Raw genomic sequence first — 23,889 nt, 5'->3', positions numbered from 1 at the left:
ACCAGGACACACACACACACACAGAGGCATACAGACATTGGGTTGAGAGATTGAGCACTAATTCCCCAAATCCTGTGTGGGTTGTTAGAGCCAGTGCTGTCATCCAAGAATGTCACCAGGCAGCAGCTGGTCACCACTGTTACGTGTTTGTGCGTGTATGTGTGTGTCTGTGTGTTTGTAGGTAGGTTTATGGACACATTCGGTAAGTGCGGTCAGAATGCTGCATTGTCTCCCTTTGTGTTATTTGTTTGTTTGTTGTATTGAATGAGCATGTTTAATTTGCCATGAGCTGCAGATGGTTCCTGAGATCTGGAAGAGAATTTTAACCTCTCATGTCTGACATAACACACTGAACAGTACACTTATTTGCTCACACACACACACACTCTCACGCTAACACACACTACTGGCACTTAGAATAACAAGTCTTTAGATGAAGCTTGCAGAAAAGCTGGTATATACACACCTACTGTATGTATTTATGGCAGAATACATTGGGGCAGTTTCAAAAGTCTGCATTGGCTTCAGCAGAGATTCAAACAGGAGAAAAAGAGGAACACATAGACTGAACTGGGAGTAGAAGGCAAAGAGAGAAATTCATTTCTCTTGAAATATCTATGCTCTAATTCCCCTCTTTCTCCATGTATTACTATTGGATTTATTCCACATGTACATTATTTTTTTACTGCGGTTCCACGCCAGCCTAAAAAATGCTTTGAACCATCAACATCCTCCACCGCCCTGGTGCCTCGCGTCTCATCTCTTGTCTCATCTCTGGTAAATCGTATATTTGAGAGAGAAAGAATGAAAGCGAGGAAAAGAGTTGCAAGTCAAATGTATGCCTTAGTGTCCATGGCTGTTGAATGATACAAAAATGTTGTTGCTAACGGTTTCATTCCATCGCCACTCACATACCTAGCACATATTCAGTTAGAATAAAACACACTCCACACACGCGCTGTATCATATCTGACTGACCACCAACCCTGAGAAAAAGATCATGTTTGTGACAGCATATCATCTCACCTAGTTCACCTGTTCCTCCTCTTTATGTATTTTTACATTCTCATTTAGGAAGCGGAGAATACTGAAGCCAGGATAGCTGCTTTGGAGGCAAGCTTGAAGAATATGGTGTATGAGTACGTCTGCAGGTCACTTTTCAAGGTAATGCATACATTTGCACACTGAAATATGCCAAAAGCAGTTTTCAGCCTCTCTAAAATGCCTGCCATCACTCCAGTCATTTGTATAGGTGATAAGTGGGTTTAGTTATGCAGTAAAAGTAAGTGAGGCATTTTGCTTGATGTAAACTATCAGATAGATTTGCATTTCAAAACCGGGTCATCGTGTTTTGAAATACACAGTTTAAAAAAAAAAAAAGACAATGAGTTTTATTTCTGTCCCTTTCTGTAGTTCCCTGTTAAGTTAATTCAAATTATGGAATGTTAATGCAGAAAAATATATCCCTAAACACATTATTCATTATTAGCCAAAGCAATGTGCCCAGTTTTACTACTCACAACTACAGTGGAATCCTTTTGCCGAGGTATGAATTGTTATGAATAAGTCTGTTAGAAAGTCAGAAATCTTTTCAGTGTTGTAGTATAGAGCAGTAGCATATGTAGTAGATTCCCAATTGATTGTTGAGACCAAACGCACAATCCGATAAACACATTTACACACTTGTACAATCAAACCTTTGCAACTAACACAGTAATGAAGTGTCAAATATTGACCAACACAGCAATCATTGCATCGATCAGGCAGTAAATAGTAAATGTAATTTCTCTTTCTTTGTGTTTGTGTGTAATGACAGTTTCAGGCAGAGTCAGGGGGGCTGTTACTTACTAATCACATCTATAGGCTATCTACTCAACACTTGCACACAAACACAAACGCAGGCACACAAACACTTTGATACCAGCAGCCCACTTATTAGCAGAGAGGAAACACAAGACTACAATATCAGTGTTCCTGTCAACACCTCCATCTGTGCGACCAAAGAGATAACTCCAAGGGGGGGAGGAGAGTTGCGAGAAGGGATCCAGAGAAAAGACAGAGGTGGATAATGAATGAAATGGGACAACAAATGAGAAAAAAGAAAGGGATAATTAGAGAAGAAAAGAGAATCAAGATCGGAAAATATCATAATATGTGCATCTTTGGGAAAAATTAACAAGCCGTCCCATATTTTTGGGAAATCTGTGTTTTCTTGTGGCACTGGTTCCCAAACTCGTCTTCAAGGGTCTCTGGTTGTTCTATATATATTTATATATATATCTATATATATTTATATATATATATATATATATATATATATATATATATATATATATATATATATATATATATATATATATATATATATATATATATATATATATATATATATATATATATATATATATATACATATATATATCCACAACAACACAACTGATTCAGCTTAATATGGTATTGATTGAGCATGGCTTGATGCATCAAAGCTGTGATAAAGAATCAAAGTTACTCTTCCTTGCATTGATTGTTGAGCCTCTCATGAGCAAAGATTGTTTTTTTTATGTATGGGTGTAAACTTGTTTAGCTTGTGTTATTTGACATATAATGAGATGTTTTATATTTTGAACAGCTTTTCTTTTCTTCAAATAAAAATATATTCATTTGAAATCAAAATGAAATGGACTCCAGGATTCAGAAAAAAGAGAAAGATAATGAAATGTGAAATGGAAATGATGGAAATATTGTTTTCTCTTTTATATCTCACTAAAATGACTTTTTATGCTTTTACACCACATTATTTCCTTAATTGGTGGGTTGAGATCAAATTGCATTACATTTTACATACATTTTACACTTACTCAATTAGTAAGTAGAGTGTCGACAGGACAATGCAGTGTACATTTATTCTAACCCTGCAATGACCTTGATTTATACCTCTGATAGTCTAAGTAGTGTAGATTCAACAATTTCAAGGCTTTGTCACTCATCTGATCCATGCATGAAGACCCAGTGATTGTAAGTCGTCCTGTTTTTGGAAATGGTTGTCAATAGAAAACACCCAAACAATAATAACGTGAAAGTTCTTTTTTGGTAGGTGTCCTTTAGAGGACAGTACTCTGTATGTATTTTTAGAATAGTAAAGTAGTAAACCATCAAAGATGGAAAACAGTAACATTTTGGGGCCATATATGTATAATGTATGTGGATGTCTATGTGTATGTTACTTGTTATGGTAGATCTTCTTGTGTGAGGTGGCAGGTATAAGCATTCTGGTGGTTAACTGTGTGTTCCAGAGAGAATTTGGATACGCCTCTTGTGTGCATGAAGTAGTTTGAGTTGTAGTGATGTGCTGAAGTGTGACATGTTCCAGGTTGTGCTGTCTGCTGGGGTTCCTGTCCTGTCAGTGTCAGTATGACAGTGGTACACACACACACACACACACCCTCACAGACTTCTATCCTCATTTCACTCTGTTTGCTTAATTTCTCTCTGACACACACACACACACACACACACACACACATAAAAACACAGATATATACACACACATACACACAAAAACATGTGCCAAAGTGCCAGTCTTTGTTTGATCAGTCATACCATATTGCTGGGCTCTCTCAGTTCAACGTATCCACTGTCACTTGAGTAGATGGGGTTGAACTTGGCAGCTTGGTGTAAATCATCTAGACATCGGATCAAGAGATGAATCATGGAGAGGGTCAGGGAGAGGGCATGGTAGTGTAGCGCTCCAGTCCAACTGTAACCCGAAGGTTAGCCTCACCGCAGCTCAAGCTGCTTCTACAGCTGTTCGTAAAAGTACAGAATGTAATATAAATTGACAGGCAGAGGTGTGCTGTGAAGGTTTTTGAAGATGTAGAATATGTTGAAATACTTAGACAATGCTGTCCCACTGGAAACGCTTTGTTTTATTTACTTTGTTTATTTCCTGTCTAATCACTTTAAATGGGAGTAAAATATAGGATGATTTTCCATTTGTTTAGTTACAAAACAGGAACTTTTTCAACTCAGTTCAAAGACAGTAGAATGAGCCCATTAAAACTAGTTTTATTTGGTTTTATCACATTCCTGTATTTGAAGTTCTAGTCTGTAACAACCAACAGCCTGTGTACACATCAAAAGAAACCTACTTCACTACTCTATCTTCAAATGGGCAAATTACCAGGATTTTTTTCTGTATTATTTATTGAATTTTATTTGATTGTGTATAAAATACATCTAGTATGCAAGAGAGACTGAAATCCATCATAGTCCTTGGAAAAGAAAAAAAAAAATGTCACAGTCTATGGTTGTAGCTTGGATGGTGTTTCGGTTTAACTGGTGTTGAATTAATTGGTGATATCCGCGTGCATGAGGTGATCTTAGGACGCTACAGGAGAGGATTAGGGAATGACAAAGTAGGTGACTGTGCCAATTCCTGTTCAAAACACTGGAAACATCAATAAATCATTCTTGTTGAAACAAAAACGGTTTCATTCCGTCGCCACTCACATACCTAGCACATATTCAGTTAGAATAAAACACATGCCACACATGTGCTGTATCATATCTGACTGACCACCAACCCTAAGAAAAAGATGATGATTGTGACAGCATATCCCTCTAATATTATCTCACCTAGTTTACCTGTCCCTCCTCTTTATGTATTGTATGAGAATACTGAAGCCAGGATAACTGCTCAGTAGGCAAGCTTCAATAAATCATTCTTGTTATTTGTATCATATATCGTGATTAATCTGATGTCAAATTGATTTGAGAACTGTTTAATACAACGTACAAGTGAAACAACATTACATGTGTCTCAAACATTGCTTGAATGCAGTAGGGACAGAGCTGGAGGCAGCGTTTGTTAAGTGTGATACGCCCAGATTAACTTGTGATATATCTGCCATTGATCGTGTTTTGTATGAAAGGCTACAGACATTTATTCCTCTTACCACAATATTCTACACTATTCAGCGCACTCATTCATCTGAATTAGACATCACTGTCCACTTTTATTTTGCAAACAGGAACCGAAATTGGATAATTGCACTGCATGAGTTTAAGTACAAACACAATCACTACTGATCAGTACTGGTGTCTTTCTTTATAACATGTCACATTACAGGGTAAGTCTAGCTACTATCTAACAAGACACAAAGCTGCACTACATATTTGAACTTGAATTTGGTCGTACTGTTAAAGTAAATCTGTGGAGTTGGCACCATTATTGATATTTTTTCCTTTACATCTTTATGCCAGATTTGGTGTATTGTCTGTGCTGTTATGTTAACTATTTGATTGGTTTCAATGATGCAAGATGTAAAAGGCAGCCAGTATTGCTTGTAAGGCTACATGATGATATTCTTAAAACAAAAACAATTCTTTTGACACTCATCCAATAATTGGATAAATGGGCAGGGGGTCCAAACAAGGGTCCCTGGCTGGAGTCATACCAGGGAAATTGCAGTTTGGTGGCATGTGCAGTAACCATTCAGCTACTGGGGCGCTTACATGATATGATTCTAGCATTATATTGTTTGGCTATATTATATAATACCACAATTCGCTCTAGCTTTCTAATATCTAGACTAAGGTGACCAAGTTCACACCAATGTTTTATAAAGCATTAGGTTTTTATTACTGTAAAGCATCTACTAATGTCAATGCCACAGTTAGCACTGGGACTTGTGGTTTCATGTCTCCTGTTGCCTTGATGTCTCCATGATAGACTTTTTTAAGATACCAGTGGTGCTACATTGTACCATTAAGCGGTCCACTAGGTTGGTTACCAGTGTATTTCCCCATGTATTTTTGTTGAGACCAAAACAAATGTTCCAGTAAACAGTCTCAGTCTTGTAATATGACGTCCTAACTGAAGACCCGCCTTGATGAGAGAGCTGACAGATTGCATTTCCATTCGAATTTTGACACCAAAAGAGCGTGGTGACAAGAAATGTAAATGAAACGTAAATGAAATAGACTGGTGGTGCTGTTTCACTGGCACATTGAATTGCCAATGCCAAAATGCATTGCCATTTGAATAAAGAGACCAAAAAACCATGGCGATATGAAATGCAATTGATTGAGCTTTCATTTTAATTTTCAACCAAAATAATTCAAACTGAATTTAGGATTGCATTGCCACTTTGTATATTGCAATGCCAACTGCGAAATGCATTTTCAAATTGCACAACCAAATTGCACATTGAATTGCCAATTGCAAAATGCATTTCCATTTAAATAAAGAGGCCAAAAAACTTCCATTGCTTAGTGTAATATACAGCTGGTCAGTTATCAGATTTCTTTTATCCCTCCTATCTCCTACACATATCTGCTTTTCTATATTTGCTCCCTTTCTGCGTTCTTTGTTACTGTCGTCTTTCTATTTCATTTTCTCTGTCTGCCATATTTACTGTATCCAATGGAGTCTCTTGCTCACTGTCTTTCAGTGTCTTGCTGTAGGTGGGAGTAAGATTGCGTCTTGATTAGTGGCTGACTCTGATATCACTGTTCAACTCCTCTAGCAGATGAGAAAGAAAGAGAGGGGGGCATAAAGAGAGTAGCAACCCCTTGCAAACACTTAGGCTTAGCTGCATATCATGCAATGGAAATATGAGTGTTTTTGCACTCAGTTTGGAAGGAATGTTAACTTTTCATGATAGCATGTTCTCATATGAATTACTCCATCTATATATCCATCTCTCTCTTGTATTATCTCTCTCTCTCTCTCAGGCTGACCAGTTGATGTTTGCTATGCACTTTGTCAAAGGCATGCACCCTGAACTCTTCCAGGAGAGTGTGAGTATCTTTGGGGATTTAGTCTTTGGATTTGTAGGATATCATTAATATTTATTAAATATCAAAAATAAAAATCAAATTTTTGCTTAGGACTTTGCCAAAATATGTCAACTTCAACACTACTTTTGCTGTAGGAATGGGACGTCTTCACTGGATCCATTGTGGCAGAGATGTTTAAAAAAGAGGTGAGAGTGAGAGAGTTTTTTTCTGAGATTGAGAAAACACCATGCTATCTCTTTCTTGAACTTACGCTTCTCTCTTGGCAGGATTTCCCAGCTTGGATTGATCAGGAGAGGCATGGAGCAGTGGCAATTTTTAAAGTAAGCACACTGATATACACATACTGTATATGTTGTACTTGCACAGATCAAAATAAAAATAAAGTCATGCACTCTCTCTAACGTTTAAGCAAATGTGTGACAGCCTGCAGCAATAACTCTCAATAATATACTCTATGTATGAATAATTATTTGGATATTTGAATATAATGTCCAACCAGTAGATATAAAAGACACAAGTTTAATGCGATTCAAATGGAAAGCCAGAAAAGCGGTCTGCACAGAGATAAAGGTTGAATCTATGTATCTAACATTATCTCTTGACCTGTCTTTCACTGTTTTTAACTTTTGCCATTCCTCTTTCACAGGCTACATTCCCAGCCCTCTACCAGTCTCTCTGCTTGAGTGACTCAGACCTTTGGCTGTCCTTCTCACAGAGCTCGCACTGTGAACAGGAAATCCCCTCCTCCATTGCCAAGAAGATTACTCCCTTCCAGCAGGTTAGCTTTCAATCAAAAGGGGTCGTTTCATAATACAAACGGAACAACTTATTATTAGCATATGAGAAGGCTACACACATTTAAAAATAATATGTATTGGTGACTTCTTCCAAGAAAGTTGTGTTTTCATCCCTGTTTATTCTTTGTGTCTGTGTATGATAATAAGCCAGGTATCTCAGAAAATGTAGAGCAGATGTCAGTGAAATAAGCCTCAACACGGTTTTAAATATGCTTGTTGATACGACACATGATTTTCTTAGAATTTCTTGAATATGGATTTAGCTAATCTCATTTCAAAGCAGGAACAAAACACAAGCCACTCATCACTAAAGTCAAGTATGCACTTGACTGTCAAACAAGTTGACTCTTACTTTTTATTGTGTTCTCAAAAATATTAAAAAAGAACTTCTCAAAGCCTCTGTGAATTTGACGATAGGTAACTATCCAAGATTTTTTGAGATATGTGACATTTTTATTTGATATGAGTGGAACTGATCTTCTTTCTAACAAGTGTCAATGGATATCTTTTGCTTTTTTCTTCCTTCTTTTATCTTTTTCTCTCTGCTCTCCCCTCTTTCCAGCTGTTATTGGTTCAGGCAGTCAGACCAGACCGACTGCAGAGTGCCATGGCAGCCTTTGCCTCACAGGCCCTGGGTAAGTGTTTCATATTAGTATTTTTTAAAATTATTTTATCAGAGTTGCCTAAGTGGGCTGGATTTCAGCTCAGCTCTGTTCTACTGTTGTTGACCAGAATACACATAAAAAAGCATGTATTATTCACAGTTTCTCACAAAAAACAACAAAAAAACTATTCACATTCACAACATAATCATGCTGCTCATTAGTGATATTTTACAAGGTTTCTCCCTTTCCTTATTTGCCCTCACTTGATCAGACTAAAAACCCTCAAATGAGTATCACATTAATTAATATACATTTATCACCTCTTATGCACACTTTTGAAGTGTATTGCAGATGTTGAAGTTAAACAAACCAACAGATAAACTGACATTATAAACTGAAGGTTTGTACAAAACAAGGCAAGTTTTATTGGCTGTTGTAAAATGATATTATTTGTGTTTGTCCTGATAAACATTCAGTAAGTATTTTGCCTTCTGTATTTGTGTGTGATTCCTCTCAACAATGAGCTGTAAACATCATGGATGAGTAGAGATCTTCCTCTATTTTGATAAACTACTTTATTCCTGCACTCATTCTGCTATGTAGAGAAATGCTTGTTGTTTTCACAAGAACCCTCTGCCTTCACACTCCTCTCAAGCAAAATACTCTCAGACAAATCTTTTATACTGGACCTCTGGGTCATATTTTTCCGGGTCTTAATTTTTTATTTCATTGATAGTCTTCTCCATCCTTTCTCTTGTCTTGATCACTGTGAGAATGTCACTGTCCTTGAGTAAATGCCACACACACAAACATACACTTCTCGTTTTCTTTTCTCATTGTCTCTCTCTCACACACTGATACAAATACACACACAAGCATGCTCAAGCATGCACGTACGCACACACACACACACACACACACACAGTTGTGATGTTGCTAGAGAGTGGTTAGTTTATGGTGCTTAATGAGCCCATTCATTCAGTCTAAATAATCTTAATGGTATGCTGACTTCTGACTGCACTATCTGGGACACTGCTAATTGGTGTCAGGTAAAACTAATATGCAGGTGTTCATGTTTGTGTATAAAACAAATATTCAGTTTTGTGAGTGCGCTGAGTAATACCACTGTATTCACCCCTAAAAATGTGACATCAATATTGAAAATTGTTAAACAATATCCAGTTTAACCCTAGTTCAAAGTTCCACTAATAGCTTTAAACTAAATAGTTTTTGATTTCTATATCAAACACTTACTCCTTCAATACTAGTACTCCAATAATGATGGTATATCTGTGTCATTTTTACTATATTTTGTGATTTACCTTAAAAGTATGCCCCGTGTGAGGCTCGAACTCACGACCTTCAGATTATGAGACTGACGCGCTGCCTACTGCGCCAACGAGGCTTTGAGAGTGCTTGAATATACTCAGTCAAACAGTAGCAATTCAGTCTGTATACTCTAAAAAACAACATCTGCACACCAAAAAGTTCATATAAAAACTAAAAATGACCTTATAGTCTTTGTGTCATGACCCAACGCTAAAGCTATTACAAACAAGGGGGAGGCACAGGTTGAAGGAAACAAAAGAATGAGAATGTAACTGCAACAAAGGAACTAATAATGCTAGAGCTGGCCCTGAAAGTCGATGAGTCATATCATCTGTGTGAGACCCCTCAGTCGACTGAGAGTCTTCAAGTGGAGCAGTCGTTTTTTTCTCTTTTTTTGTCAGTCAAATCTTAAATTGCAAGTGTTTAATTCGTTTATTTATTCGTTTACTCTTCAGATTTATTTATTTTGTGTTTAAAGAAAAATACAGTAGCTTAATAAGCTCATCCTGTTGAAGACAAGAAGTTGTTATTTTCAAAGCGGAGAATGCTGTGAATTCATTTAAGATTTTCAGGCCTACTCTTTTTATTTTCATGTAAAAATAATTCCACTCTTAAATAATTTCATTTGTTAATTTATTCTTGTTTAGATTTATTTATTAGTTTGTATGTTTAGAGAAATAACAAAGCAGGCCTAGCCTGTTGAAGAAGAGATGTTGGTTATGTCATAGCGGTCGATGCTGTGAATTTATGTGAATTGTTTCATTTGTTTATTCATTTGCACATTGTTTTTTTATGTGTAAAGTGAAATGAAAAAACAGACTATAAGAGCTTGATTTAAATAGAAAGACATGTGTACTGCTTTCTCATTATTCCAACAAATCCATATGGTAGCCTGACATATGTCGGTAATTTAAATAGGCCGCATTCCAATCTTGCGTCATATGCAGCTGTTGATTTTTAAATGCTCAAAAATATGTTCCTATGACTATTACTACTATGCATTTGACTATGTTAATGTGGTCGAAATCATGACTGAAACTCATGCCAATGGATTTTCTGATAGCCAGATAGTCTATATGAAAAAAAGGAACGAATATTGGAATCTTTGTATTGAACAGCCAAATCCAATTCGACGGACAGAATTCAGGTACAGCCCTAAATGGCATGTGACAGTCAGTCTAGTGAGTGATGATGGATGAGTGAGAGGTATGGTGTGTGACAAGGCTTTATGTCTGACTTCTGATGTTCTTTTTAGGTGTATATGTTTTGCCTGTGTTTGGAGTGTAGGATTAGTTTGTTTGTATGAACAAGAGCTTGTAAATTTCTCTGTCCATCATTTTGTCAGCATTCTGTGTGTGTTTTGCCGTCTGTGAGCTGCTTCCTATCCAGTTAATCACTAATGCCAAGAGTAATTTTCCAGACAATTTAACTTGCAAGTTGAAAAAAAGGAAAACTAAAACGTTTCAAAATTGCTACTCTGATTAGATTTACAAAATTCACAAAATTAAACTGTGTGAAACAAATTTAGAACACTAATCAACACACAACCCCAGCAGAACAGTATGGTCTCTCTCATCATCAAATCAGAAATATTAAGTAGCCTTCCTAAGCTGTTGCAAAATCAACCTTTGTAACTGCTTGCATAACACAGCATTTATATCCTAAGTTAAAGTTTCATTTTCTATTTTTTAATACAAGGACACATGGCTATAAGTAATTATTTCTCCCTTTCATCCCGTCACTGCCGTCACAGTAGTAGTACTTTACCTGTGCTATTAGAAACCCAGTTAAGTGTACACATGCTCAAGAAATCAGGCTTCTCAAATCTAGGTCCATTAACTTGATTATTTTAAACCTTTACTCCAATTTAAAAAAAAAACAACTATGCTTTTATACAATGTTTAGCAACTTCAGATTACTGCAGCTGGAACAATCGTCCTTGTTTTTGTTTGTTTCTTTTTCTTTCTTTCTTTCTTTCTTTCTTTCTTGCTTTCTTTCTTTCTTTCTTTCTTTCTTTCTTTCTTTCTTTCTTTCCTTTCCATACAGAATACCAAATACATGTGCATGCATTTTAAAAAGCCACACTGGGTGTGTTAACCTTGGGGAAATCTATATGCTTGGACATCAGCATCTTTGTCATATAAATATGTATTAATGAATAAACAGTAACTCAAGGCCAAACATTCCGTATTTTAATGAGAAAAGCCACCCCAAAATAGCATTACATGTCATGTCATCAAGTAGAAGTTTGTCCGGTGAAATTAAGTCATTTTGTGAGCTCAGGTTATGTTGAGACTGCAACCAAATTGTTTTTATTTGACTACTCAGCTTACAGCTCTAAACCAGAAAATTTACCTACATGCTAGTTAAATCACTTCAAAAAATTGCTTTCATGTGTTACATCTGAACTGCACAAATTACAGAAATAACATATGTGAGTTGTAATGATGAGGAGTTTGTATCTATTTATTTGTTAGTTCACTTAGGCTCCGATCAGAGCGTTTTTTGCAGGTTGCAAAATGTGAGGCGCACCGCACTTCCTTTTTCGTTGAAGCCTACAATTTAAAAAAAGAGCAGCTTGCTGTGTCTTTTTTTGTTGTTGCTGGCTGTTATCTCCACTTGTTGTCGTCACAACCACAGAAGGCCCACCGCTCAATTCATCTGATTGGACAATGGGAAAAAATGCTAATGACATTGGGTGCTTTTTTTTTCAACTCGAGGCGTTCGTGGCACTCCTTCAAAAATGCGAGGCACATAGAGCAGAAAAACACAAGGCACTTAGCAACACAAAAGCAGAAAGCAAAAAGCTTCACTCTCATTGAAAACAATTACAAAAAGCTGCTCTGGGCTGCTAAAAAGCGCTCTGTCTGATCGGGGCCTTAATAGGTACAATTCAGATAATCACTGTTACATAGAGACAAGACTGAGTCTACAGCCATGCTAGTACCTGTGTGAGGCTGCAGCATTGCCTTTAGCAAATTGTTGATGTTTAGCAGGTGAAATGTTCTCGTCACTATCTTTAGCTTGTTAGCATGCTAGCATTTGTTAAATAGTATGAAACACAAAGTACAGCTGAGGATGATGGGAAGGTCATCAAAGACAAATTAAAATTTTGATCTGATGATGGCGCTAGATGCAGTGTTTCCCCTAAAATTGTACAGGCCTGGCGGGCCACCAGGCCAATGAGAACCCCCGCCTGGCCAAAAAAAAATTTTTTTAATGCCAAATATCCATTCATTCTGAAATCAACAGTGTTTGAGAGCATCTGTGCAGTGCTGTTCCGAAACGTGAGTTAAGTTCTGTGTCGTTGCCTGGGAAACTCTTGGTAGCGTAGCTCCTTTTAAGGAATACGGCAGGACATAATATGTAAGCGTAACAGGTGAGTGAGTGGTTGAGTGAGAGAGCGAGCGGCAGAAAAGTGACGGTGAATGTGAGTGGAGCAGAGGAAAAGGTTAGCAGTAAGTTGTCAGTCTGATGGTGAATGTACAGTAGTGTGTCAGTTAATAAATGCTGCAGCTTGTCAAGACCATGAAAAGTAGCTTCAAAGTTAGCAACAATGGGTTAGCCTAACCTGAAGACACTAAACAGAGATATAGAGAACAGAGAAATGTGTGGCTGCTGAGTTTCACGACTTTTTCTGAATGTCTAGCTGAATGAGTGGTGGTAACATTTCAGTCTTTAACAGACTCATTTTCAACTCTAAACACCATACAATTGGTACTCTTGTACACATTGTATTTTATTATCAAGGAGATAAGAAGAGACAGCACTTTAAGGGCATAGGATCACATATATTGCATACTCATTTCTGAAGTCTAAGTTTGAATATACAATAGTTATTTTTCTGGAGCTCCTGTAAGATCTCTCTTTTTCAACATCAGGCAAGGCTGTATGTTTTTCACATTTTGTTTTATATTCTTATGCATATCTATTGGTACAGTATGTCTCTCTTATTGTGGCTTGGGGTCAACTGATTGGGGTCACCTGCCCCATGTGAGGCTTGAACTCATGATCTTCAGATTATGAGATTGATACGCTGCCTATTGTGCCAACGAGACTGTGAAAGCAGGTGCACATATTGAACAAGTGGAACAATAAGAATTCAGTCGTTATACTCACAAATAAGATCTGTACATCACAATGTTCACATAAGGGCCACAATCAACCTAATATGCTTTCCATTCTGTGCCAACGAGACTTAAACAGCTCCTCAATATATTGAAGAAGTTAAAGAGGAACAACTCAGTCTATATACTCAGCAATATATCTACCCACCAAAATGTTCACATCAAGACTACAAACAATCTTATGGTCTTTGTGTGAATACCCAACACTAAAGCCATGGCAGACGCAGGTTGAAGAAAACAAGAGAATTAGAATATAACTGCAACAAAAGAAGACAGTTACACATGTACAATAAATAACAAAACTGCTGAATGAGTGGTTGTGTGAATCATATTTTGTTGTTACATTTCATACGACACCCACCCTGTGTGACCTCTGAACCTTTGGATTATAAAGCTGACATGCTGCCTGTTGTACCATGATAGAGTAATATTACTCCGTTACTCTAAAAATGTGCATAAAAACGTGATAAAGAAACATATAGTACATACAGTATTGAAAATTCTTAAAGCAATATCCAGCTCTTTCAAATTCCAGTTAAAGCTTTAAACCAACTAGCTCCTTTAGTACTAGTACTCCAAGTAGGTTCACAGTATTCAGTGTTTCCCCTAGAATTTTTTTCAGGCCTGGTGGTACACACCAAAAAAACCCTAAAGGGACGAGGCGCGCAGGATGGCATATTCACGCAGTCGGCTTCGGTTAGGTGGCGCACCAGGTGGTCTGCAATTTATTTTTTCATTCAAATTTTTGTTTGCTCAGTATATTCAAGACTTAAAACAAAGTGGTCACAAAGAGAGGATGACTTAATAAGCTGCATTTATTGCTTAAAAATAAGCTGTCCCTTTCCCTTCTTCCCCATCTGTATTTTTGCTTGACTCCAGAGCTTTGGAGAAAAACATTAATATATTTGTTTGTCCGTCACCCAGGTTAGAGCTTTTTCTCTTTTTAGGTGGTACCTTGCTCACGTTCGCTAACTTGCATCCCATATGCTCTCACTCTCGCTCTGCAGTAATTTAAAGGGACTCTGACAGCAGTGGCACTTGTATCACATCAAGTGTTTCCCAGGCAACGATACAGAGGTTGACTCACGTTTCGGAACAGTGTTGCACTGAGGCTCCCAAACGCTATTTATTATTGATTTTGGAATGAATGGATATTTGGTGTTATTTTTGGCATTCAAAAAAATATTCTTTTGTTTTGTGATTTGTCTTTAATAGCTGCCGCACACAACCTTCAGGTTATGAGGCTATCTACTGTGACAACAGGGCTATTCATGATTAAGGTCAAGGTCTGTTACCAAGGTTGACAATTAACCTTGAATTTGCCTGTCAAGAAGTTGTAGATAAACTAACTTTATTTGCTTATTCAAAATGCTGATCCATTTTTGCCATCAGAGCTGTTACTACTGTCTGTATGTGGCTTTCCAAAGTTACCATTCTCTAAGTCCTCCCCCCCTTAGTTACTGTTTCTACACTTCTTGTTCTCTCTCTTTTAAAAAGGATAAACACAGAGTGACAACATTACTTCTTTTGTCATTCATAGAGTTGTTTAATTGATTTGGTGCATGTGATGTATAAACGTGTTTCAGTCTGGTGAGAGGTGCAGCCAATTAGTACTCTGTCAATGTTCAGCACAAATAGACTTTCCGTTTTGTTTCCTGTTAGGCTGAACGTGGTTAACTGTTCTTGCATTTTCAGTTCTGGTCGTTAGTGGCTCATTTGACTCAAACATGCAGTTTATGGTGGAGGGATTCCTTTGTTATTTTTCCACTGTGTGCCATGTTTGTGTATTGCCATGGAGACCTATTCCAAGAGGCTTTGTAGTTTCTGTCTCTTCATACCATCCTGCTGTCTGAACTTGTGTGAGAAATGTGACTAAACTTTGGTGGTATTTTAGCAGTATTTTTTTCTGTAACTTCAAATTCTTTGCCAAGTACTTCACATGTATACATATATCTATATAAAATCAGATTCAGTGTACTCTTTATATTTACTCGAATGTCATGAGTATTTGTCTGTTTAAGGCCAATACTGCAGTTTAATTTCTATCTACAGTAGGACTGTATTTTTGCCCATAGGTGTTTTGCAGTTGATAGGGTAATTTTGCCGCCTTGTCTTCTCCCTGTGAAGGTACTTGTGCACCCCTGTAACTGCCATAATTACTTAATCAGTAGTATGGTGAGTGGTGGAATTTTTCAATTTCAACACCAGGTGCCTCACACTTTACTTTTCAAAGTATGAAGCATTACTGTCAGGTGATAACAAGTTTCATAATACACCTTCCCTGTGTGAAGCTCACTCACTACCTCCAGATTATGAGACTGACGTCTCTGCGCCAACGAGCCTGGTTCACTGGGTTTAATAGTGATTAGTTTGGTGTCTTTATTGTATTTGTAACAGTATTGAAAATTGTCAGACAATATCCTGCACTAGTTTTAAGTTCCAACTAAAGTTTTAAAATAGGGATGTCAGTTTCAGTTAATTTTGCTTTTGACAGACCAACACCCTTTAACCAATAACTAACCAGTTAATTTTTAATTTTAAAAGTTGTGAAATAGCTTTCGTTTGTGAGAGCTGTCCAGCAATCGGTGGTCAGAGCTAATGTCAGCTTGACTTTTAGCTCATCCTTCTTCTCCTCAAAGTGTTTTTCAATGCGTTTCGTCACAGTAGCTCTCAATGGCATAATGTACCCGGGCTCGAGGTACGAATATAAGGCGACCCTGATTATAAGACGACCCCACTTTTCTGACAGCTGTTTTTGGAAAAATAACGTTACTTTTTGAATATAACTTACATCATAGTATAGGTACATATTCACACACTCTCCTGCCAGGCTCTTGGAAGCAGTAAAAAAAAATTCTCTGGCAGTTAGCATTAATAGGACTGCTTGTATATCTTTTTGAGCTCCTTACCATCTGTGACAGTGGTATTTGGCAGCCTGACATATTCCATTTCTGCAGCAAAGACATCAGAAGACGCTTTGGACCCGTTTTCACTCGTCTTGAATTTGTTTACTTTGTGGCAGAAAAACACATTACATGAGCCTTCAGAAACTCCTGCAAGTTAAACTGGACTAAGGAAACACTTTTAGGGCTGACTGACTCTAACACACTTGCTAAAAACAGATTTTAAGACACTCGCTAGCCTAGCAACATTAATGCTACAACCAACCCAACCCATAATGTAGAAGTCACATCACCTACACATCAATGGTTTTACACTGGTACTTTCTCCAAAAAGGATATCTGATTTTGTAAACATGTAATTGTCTAGACATTAGTGGAGTTTGTATTCAAATTAAACTATTGACCGACATGCATAACCAGTCGAAAATATTCTTGGCGGTTAACCGATTAATGGTTAACTGTTGACATCCCTATTTCAAATCAACTTTTTTTATATTCCCATGCACAATCAGTAGTTCTTCAGTTCTAATATTCAAGTAGAAATCTAGTAGTTTCACAACTGTGACACTGGCGTTGCTTTTTTAATTTGGCTAACATGGCTCCTTGCTTCCCTCACTCATGTCACTTCCTTGCTTCTTAGCTCCTCCCAATGGAAATGTGAGGAAGGGACTCAAGGATGGAGAAATTGTATTTACCAATTGGGACATCTCACTCTGCCATCATGTGAAGAGACAGCACTTACATTTGACACACATTATCTCATAACTGCAACTATTCATCTTTATCAAACAAGTATTGAGTTTACCTCATATTTCCTCAGTGAGCCACGACAAACTCTGAACAGAAAAGAAAAAGGAAAAAGAAAATCCTTTTGGCTGAAATGGTACATATGGTTGCAAAAATGTTTTTTTACAATACATTCATATCTTTGTAGTCAACTTGGTAAATCATCCATAAGAGTGGTGGTTGTTAATTTTTATTATTTCATTTGGGGTTTTATCTTTATTTTTTAATAAATGAGGATTCAGATAATTGACTGTGACTATATTATCAGTAGGCTAGGTAATATCAGAAGTATGTTTAAAATCATGGTGTAGGCAACTTAAGAGAAGCGACTTACCAACTTACCATTACCAACTACATAATCATCTATGCTTTGACACATTATCTCTGTCACAGGATGTCCATTCAATTTACAAGTGTCATTGAAAGTTAAAAATTAAGAAGTTGCAGTTGGAGATGAAGAAACTGGAGAATGATATAGATACAGTGGAAACCACTTATAGTGATCACGTCTGTATGGGTCAAATATCACTAGAAGTGGATAATTATTACAACCATTTTTTTTCTTTATTTCTCATGCTGAATACCATCTAATTGACATTTGTATAGTCGATTTATTAGCCTACATGAATATAAAGTAATCAAATGGACAGCTTTGCTATATGCTGAATTTTATTGACTGTTTCAAAATACAGCATAGCTGTTTAAAATGCATTGCATGCACATTTTTGAAGCAGCTGGGGTTCTGACTTTTGCTGATGACAAGTTCCTTCTTTTTCCTGGCAGCAGAACAGGCGCAGAGAGTGGTGATCTTTTCATTAGATTTCTTTACCCCCCTAATATGTGAGCTTTTAGGAAACTTGGGTTTCAGCGCCAAGTAAAGCCATATGTTTTTCATATGCTATTTTATATTCTTATGCAAATCTATTGGCACTCTACTTTTCACAGTACGTCTTCCCCATTGTGTTTTTGGGTAATCTGTTTTTATAAAACACCTGCCCCGTGTGAGGCTCGAACTCACAATCTTCAGATTATGAGACTAACACGCTGCTTACTGCACCAACAAGGTTGTGTAAATATTTTCCATAATGAATATTTTAGTCTATTTATTGTAATTACCCACCAAAATGGGCACAAAACATGACACCAGTATTAAGGAAGAGACTCAAAGATGGAGAGGTGTTATTTACCAAGTGGGACATCCTACCTCACTCCAGTGTTATTTTGAAGAGAAAGTGCACATTTTACAAACATTATCTCATAACTGCAACTCTGTTTATTGTACGAGTGTTTGAAGAGACTACATAATTTTTCCTGACTGAGCTAAACAAAATGAAAAGCCTTATGGCTGATGATGAAATGACACATAAAGTAATAACATTTTTGGGATTCATTCTTATCTTTAGTGTCAACTTGTGGCACAGAATCACAGAAGTTGCAGACTCAGTTCTGCGTGTGCTGCAGTCTGAATTTGAAAGTACGATAGTTTGTCTCTAAGCATGATTATTCTGGAGCTTCTGTGGTTTTCAGTATCAGGCAAGACTGTATGCATTTATATTCTATTACAAATCTACTGGCATTCTACTTTCAACAGTGTACCTTTCCCATTGTGTTTTGGGGTCATGTGATTTTAAAACACCTGCCCCGTGTGAGGCTCGAACTCACGACCTTCAGATTATGAGACTGACGCGCTGCCTACTGCGCCAATGAGGCTGTGTAAATGTTTTCCATAATAAATATTTTAGTCTATTTATTGTATTTACCCACCAATGTTGGCACAAAACATGACACCGGTATCAAAGAAGAGACTCAAAGATGGAGAAATTGTATTTACCAATTGGGACATTCTACCTCACCCTGGCATCATTTTGAAGAGAAAGCAATTACATTTTACAAATATTATTTCATAAATGCATCTGTGTGGCCGCGTTTCTTGTATGAGTATTTGAAGAGACTACATAATTTTTCCTAACTGAGCTAAGATGAACTCGGAACAAAAACTGAAAAAAAAAGAAAAGCCTTTTGGCTGATGTTGAACTTATATATAAAGTAACAATGTTTTTGTGATTCGCTCTCATCATTGCAGTCAATTTGTGGCACAGAATCACATAAGTTGCAGACTCAGTTCTGTGTGCACGGCAGTCTGAATTTGAATGTACGACAGTTTGCCCTTACGCATGATTATTCTGGAGCTTCTGTAGGATTCTTTGGTTTTCAGTGTCAGGTGAGACTGTATGCATCTATATTCTATTTCAAATCTGCTGGGACTCTACTTTTAATGTTATGTCTCCCCCATTGTGTTTTGGGATCATCTGTTTTTATAAAACAGCTGCCCCATGTGAGGCTCGAACTCACAACCTTCAGATTGTAAGACTGACGCTCTGCCTGCTGCGCCAAGGCTGTGGAAAGTGTTGCGTTGAACAAATAAAAAATGATAATTCAGTCTGTTTACTCACAAATAATGTGTCTGTACAGTGTTAACATAAGGGCTACAATCAACCTAAAATGCTTTGTTTCATCTCCAAGCACTTACGCCATGACAAAAGAGGGGAAGACGCAGATTAATGGAAAGAAAAAACTAAAAATATAAGATTAGGAGACTGACGTGCCAAAGTGAATAGTTTTTGCATAATGAACAATGAGTAATGTTACCGTTTTCACTTACAAAAATGTGGCATCAATATTGAAAATTGTCTGACAATCCAGTTTAGCCTTTGTTTCAAGTTCCAACTATATTTTTAAACCAACTACTTTTTGATTCCTATGCCAAGCCACTACTCCTTCAGTGCTAGTACTCCAGCATAGACATAGTGGTTACACAATAAGTAACAATAAGTAAGCATATAGTTCAGTCTTCTTACTGGATTTGCCCACAAGAATGGTCAAACAATATCTAGCACTAGTTTTAAGTTCTAAGTAAAGCTTTATACCAATGCTTTTTAATTGTTATACACAATCACTAGTTCTTCAGTACTAATATTCAAGTATAAGTCTTGTAGATATAAAACAGTGACATTGCTTTGCATTTGGCTAACATGGGTCCTTGCTTCCCTTACTCGCATCTCTTCCTCGCTTGTCAGCTTCTCCCAACAGGGGATGAAAGAACTTGTATTTAACAAATGGGACATCCTCCCCCCACTCCAGTGTCATTTTGAAGAGACAGCACTTTTAAGGGTGGCTGTGGTTCAGGAGGTAGGGCAGTTCGTACACTAAGCGGAAGATTGGTGGTTCAATCCCTGGCTCCTTCAGTCCGCATGTGGAAGTGTCCTGGGCAAGATACTGAATCCCAAATTGCCCTCGAAGGCTGTGCCATTGGTGTGTGAGTGTGTGTGTGTAAATGATTAGAAACTCCTTCTGGTGAGCAGGCATCTTGCACGACAGCCTCTTCCACCAGCATGTGAATGGCTGAATGTGGCATGTAGTGTAAAAGTCTTTGAGTGGTCAGAAGACTAAAGAGGCGCTATATAAATGCAGTCCATAATGGCATAGGATCACACAAGACTCATTTCTGAATGCACTGAAGTCTAAATTTGAATACACACTAGTTTGTCCAGAAACATGATTACTCTGGAGCTCCTGTAAGATTCCTTGGTTTTCAACATCAGGCAAGGCTGTATGTTTTTCATATTTTGTGTTATGTTCTCATGCAAATGTACTGTACAATATGTCTCCCTTATTGTGTTTCGGGGTCAACTGCTTATAAAACACCTGCCCCGTGTGAGGCTCGAACTCACGACCTTCAGATTATGAGACTGACGCGCTGCCTACTGCGCCAACGAGGCTGTGAAAGCAAGTGCACATATTGAACAAGTGGAACAATAAGAATTCAGTCAGTATACTCAACAATATATCTACCCACCAAAATGTTCACATCATGGGTCAAGACTATAGTCTTTGTGTCATGACCCAACACTAAAGCCATGGCAAGCGCAGTTTGAAGGAAACAGCAACTATAATAAAAGGGCATGTGGCAGTTGGTCTAGTCAGCAATGAATGTGTGTGCATGGATGAGTGTGAGGTATGATGTTGAAGTTCTGGAAATTTTATAACAAGGAAAGATGAGTGGGAGAGATGCTGGACCGAGAGCATCCCTAAAGACAATCACTCATGTACAATAAATAACAAAACTGCTGAATAAGTGGTTGTGTGAATCATATTTTGTCTTTACATTTCATACGACACCCACCCTGTGTGACCTCTGAACCTTTGGATTATAGAACTGTTGTGCTGCCCGTTGCATCACAATAGAGTAATATTACCCTATTACTCTTTAAAAATGTGCACTGTTGTGACCGGCTCGCGGGCCACTATAAAAGAGGTAAACACGCCAAACTCAGCAGCAACAAACTGAAAAGTAGATAATAATAACTGCAATGGGGTGTGAAAGTCAGTATCTGTGATGTTTGAAAATGTATGAATGCAACATAGAAAAAAACGTGACATAGAAACATATAGTACATACAGTATTGAAAATTCTTAGAGCAATATCCAGCTCTTTCAAGTTCCAGTTAAAGCTTTGAACCAACTAGCTTTTCTTTCCTCTGTCAAACCACTGCTCCCTCAGTACTAGTACTCCAGTAGGTTCACAATATTGACAGTGTGAAGTGTCAGCTCTTCACTGTATTTTATAATTTGTCTTTAATAGCTGCCACATGTGAGGCTTAAACTCACAACTTTCAGGTTATAAGGCTGCGTACTGTGACAAGAAGGCTATTTATGATCAAGCTCAACGTCTGTTACCATGGTCAAGAATGAACGGTGAATTTTCCTGTCAAAAAGTTGTAGAAAAATTAATTTTATTTTCTTTGTAATATGATGATCAATGTTTGCTATCAGAGCTGTTATTGTCTTTGTGTGGCTTTCCAAACTGACCATTCTCTAAGTCCTTCCCCCTTAGTTACTGTTTCTATGCTTCGCATTCTCTCTCTTGCAGAAAGGGTATACACAGAATGACAAACATTGCTTCTTTTGTCATTCAAAGAGTTGTTTAATTGATTTGGTGCATGTGATGTATAAATGAGTTTCAGTCTGGTGAGAGGTGCAGCCAATTAGTACTCTGTCAATGTTCAGCACAAATAGACTTTCCGTTTTGTTTCCTGTTAGGCTGAACGTGGTTAACTGTTCTTGCATTTTCAGTTCTGGTCGTCAGTGGTTCGTTTGACTCAAACATGCAGTTTATGGTGGAGGGATTCCTTTTGTTATTTTTCCACTGTGTGCCATGTTTATGTATTGCCATGGAAGCCTATTCCAAGAGGCTTTGTAGTTTCTGTCTTTGTGATTTTATTTGTATCTAATAGATCTATTCATACCATCCTGCTGTCTGAACATGTGCAAGAAATGTGAATAAACTTGGTGTGTTAACAGTTTTTTGATTTTTTTTTTCTGAGTGCTTCACATGTATACAAATATCAATATAAAAACAGATTCAATGTACCCTTAATATTCATTTGAATGTCATGAGTATTCATGAACCAATACTGCGGTTTAATTTCTATCTGCAGTAGGACTGTGTTTTTGCCCATAGGCGTTTTACAGTTGGTAGAGTAATTTTGCCGCCTTGTCTTCTCCCTGTGATGGTACTTGTGCACCCCTGTAACTGCCATAATTACTTAATCAGTAGTGTGGTGAGTGGTGGAATTCTTCATTGTCTACACCTGGTTCCTCACACTTTACTTTTCAAAGTATGAAGCATCATCTCCACCAAGTGTTTTATTGTCAGGTGATAACTAGTTTCATAAAACATCTTCCCTGTGTGAGGCTCAAACTCACTACCTTCAGATTATGAGACTGATGTGCTGCCTGCTGCACCAACAAGGCTGATTAACTGAGTTTTGTAGTGATTAGTTCGGTGTATTTATTGTATTATGTTGTGGCACAAAATATGACAACAGTATTGAAAATTGTCAAACAATATCCAGCCTTTGTTTCAAGTTCCAAGTAAAGGTGTAAATCAGCATTTTGCATTCATATGCACAATCAGTAGTTCTTCAGTACTAATATTCAAGTAGAAATCTAGTAGTTTCACAACTGTGACACTGGCGTTGCTTTTTTAATTTGACTAACATGGCTCCTTGCATCCCTCACTCATGTCACTTCCTCACTTCTTAGCTCCTCCCAACAGAGATGTGAGGAAGGGACTCAAGAATGGAAAAGTTGTATTTACCAATTGTGACATCTCCATCTGGCATCATTTTGAAGAGACGGCACTTACATTTGACACACATTATCTCATAACTGCAACTATTCATCTTTATCAAACAAGTATTGAGTTTACCTCATTTTTCCTCAGTGAGCCACGACAAACTCTGAACAGAAAAGAAAAAGGAAAAAGAAAAACCTTTTGGCTGAAATGGTACATATGGTTGAAAAAATGTTTTTCAATACATTCATATCTTTTTAGTCAACTTGGTAAATCACCCATAAGTGTAGTGGTTGTTTGTTTTTTATTATTATGGCTGATTATTGTCAATTTGGGGTATTTGGGCTACTTTGGTAATATAAATAAATGGCCTACACTTATATAGCGCCTTTCTAGTCCTCTGAC

At 37.4% G+C, this 23,889-nt stretch overlaps 1 protein-coding gene and 3 non-coding genes across 9 annotated transcripts in view; 1 reads left to right on the top strand and 3 right to left on the bottom strand.

Moving 5' to 3' along the window:
* The window catches only part of LOC122983601 (cytoplasmic dynein 2 heavy chain 1), a 126,984-nt gene that overhangs the window by 60,002 nt on the left and 43,093 nt on the right, over window positions 1-23,889 (top strand). For all 6 annotated transcript variants that reach the window (XM_044353522.1, XM_044353523.1, XM_044353519.1 and 3 more), the window contains 6 exons: window positions 1,075-1,164; window positions 6,736-6,801; window positions 6,936-6,986; window positions 7,068-7,121; window positions 7,448-7,579; window positions 8,161-8,233. In XM_044353522.1, the coding sequence (XP_044209457.1) occupies window positions 1,075-1,164; window positions 6,736-6,801; window positions 6,936-6,986; window positions 7,068-7,121; window positions 7,448-7,579; window positions 8,161-8,233 (466 nt within the window). The remainder of the gene's footprint in view (window positions 1-1,074; window positions 1,165-6,735; window positions 6,802-6,935; window positions 6,987-7,067; window positions 7,122-7,447; window positions 7,580-8,160; window positions 8,234-23,889) is intronic.
* On the bottom strand, window positions 9,536-9,608 carry trnam-cau. Its single transcript has one exon. It is a non-coding gene; the product is annotated as a tRNA-Met (tRNA).
* trnam-cau lies at window positions 18,986-19,058 on the bottom strand. Its single transcript has one exon. It is a non-coding gene; the product is annotated as a tRNA-Met (tRNA).
* On the bottom strand, window positions 21,055-21,127 carry trnam-cau. Its single transcript has one exon. It is a non-coding gene; the product is annotated as a tRNA-Met (tRNA).

The sequence above is a fragment of the Thunnus albacares genome, chromosome 6 (genome assembly GCF_914725855.1).
Source record: "Thunnus albacares chromosome 6, fThuAlb1.1, whole genome shotgun sequence".
Lineage (NCBI taxonomy): Eukaryota > Metazoa > Chordata > Actinopteri > Scombriformes > Scombridae > Thunnus > Thunnus albacares.
The sequence above is the reverse complement of the archived record's forward strand: the minus strand, read 5'-3'. Positions and strand labels throughout refer to the sequence as shown.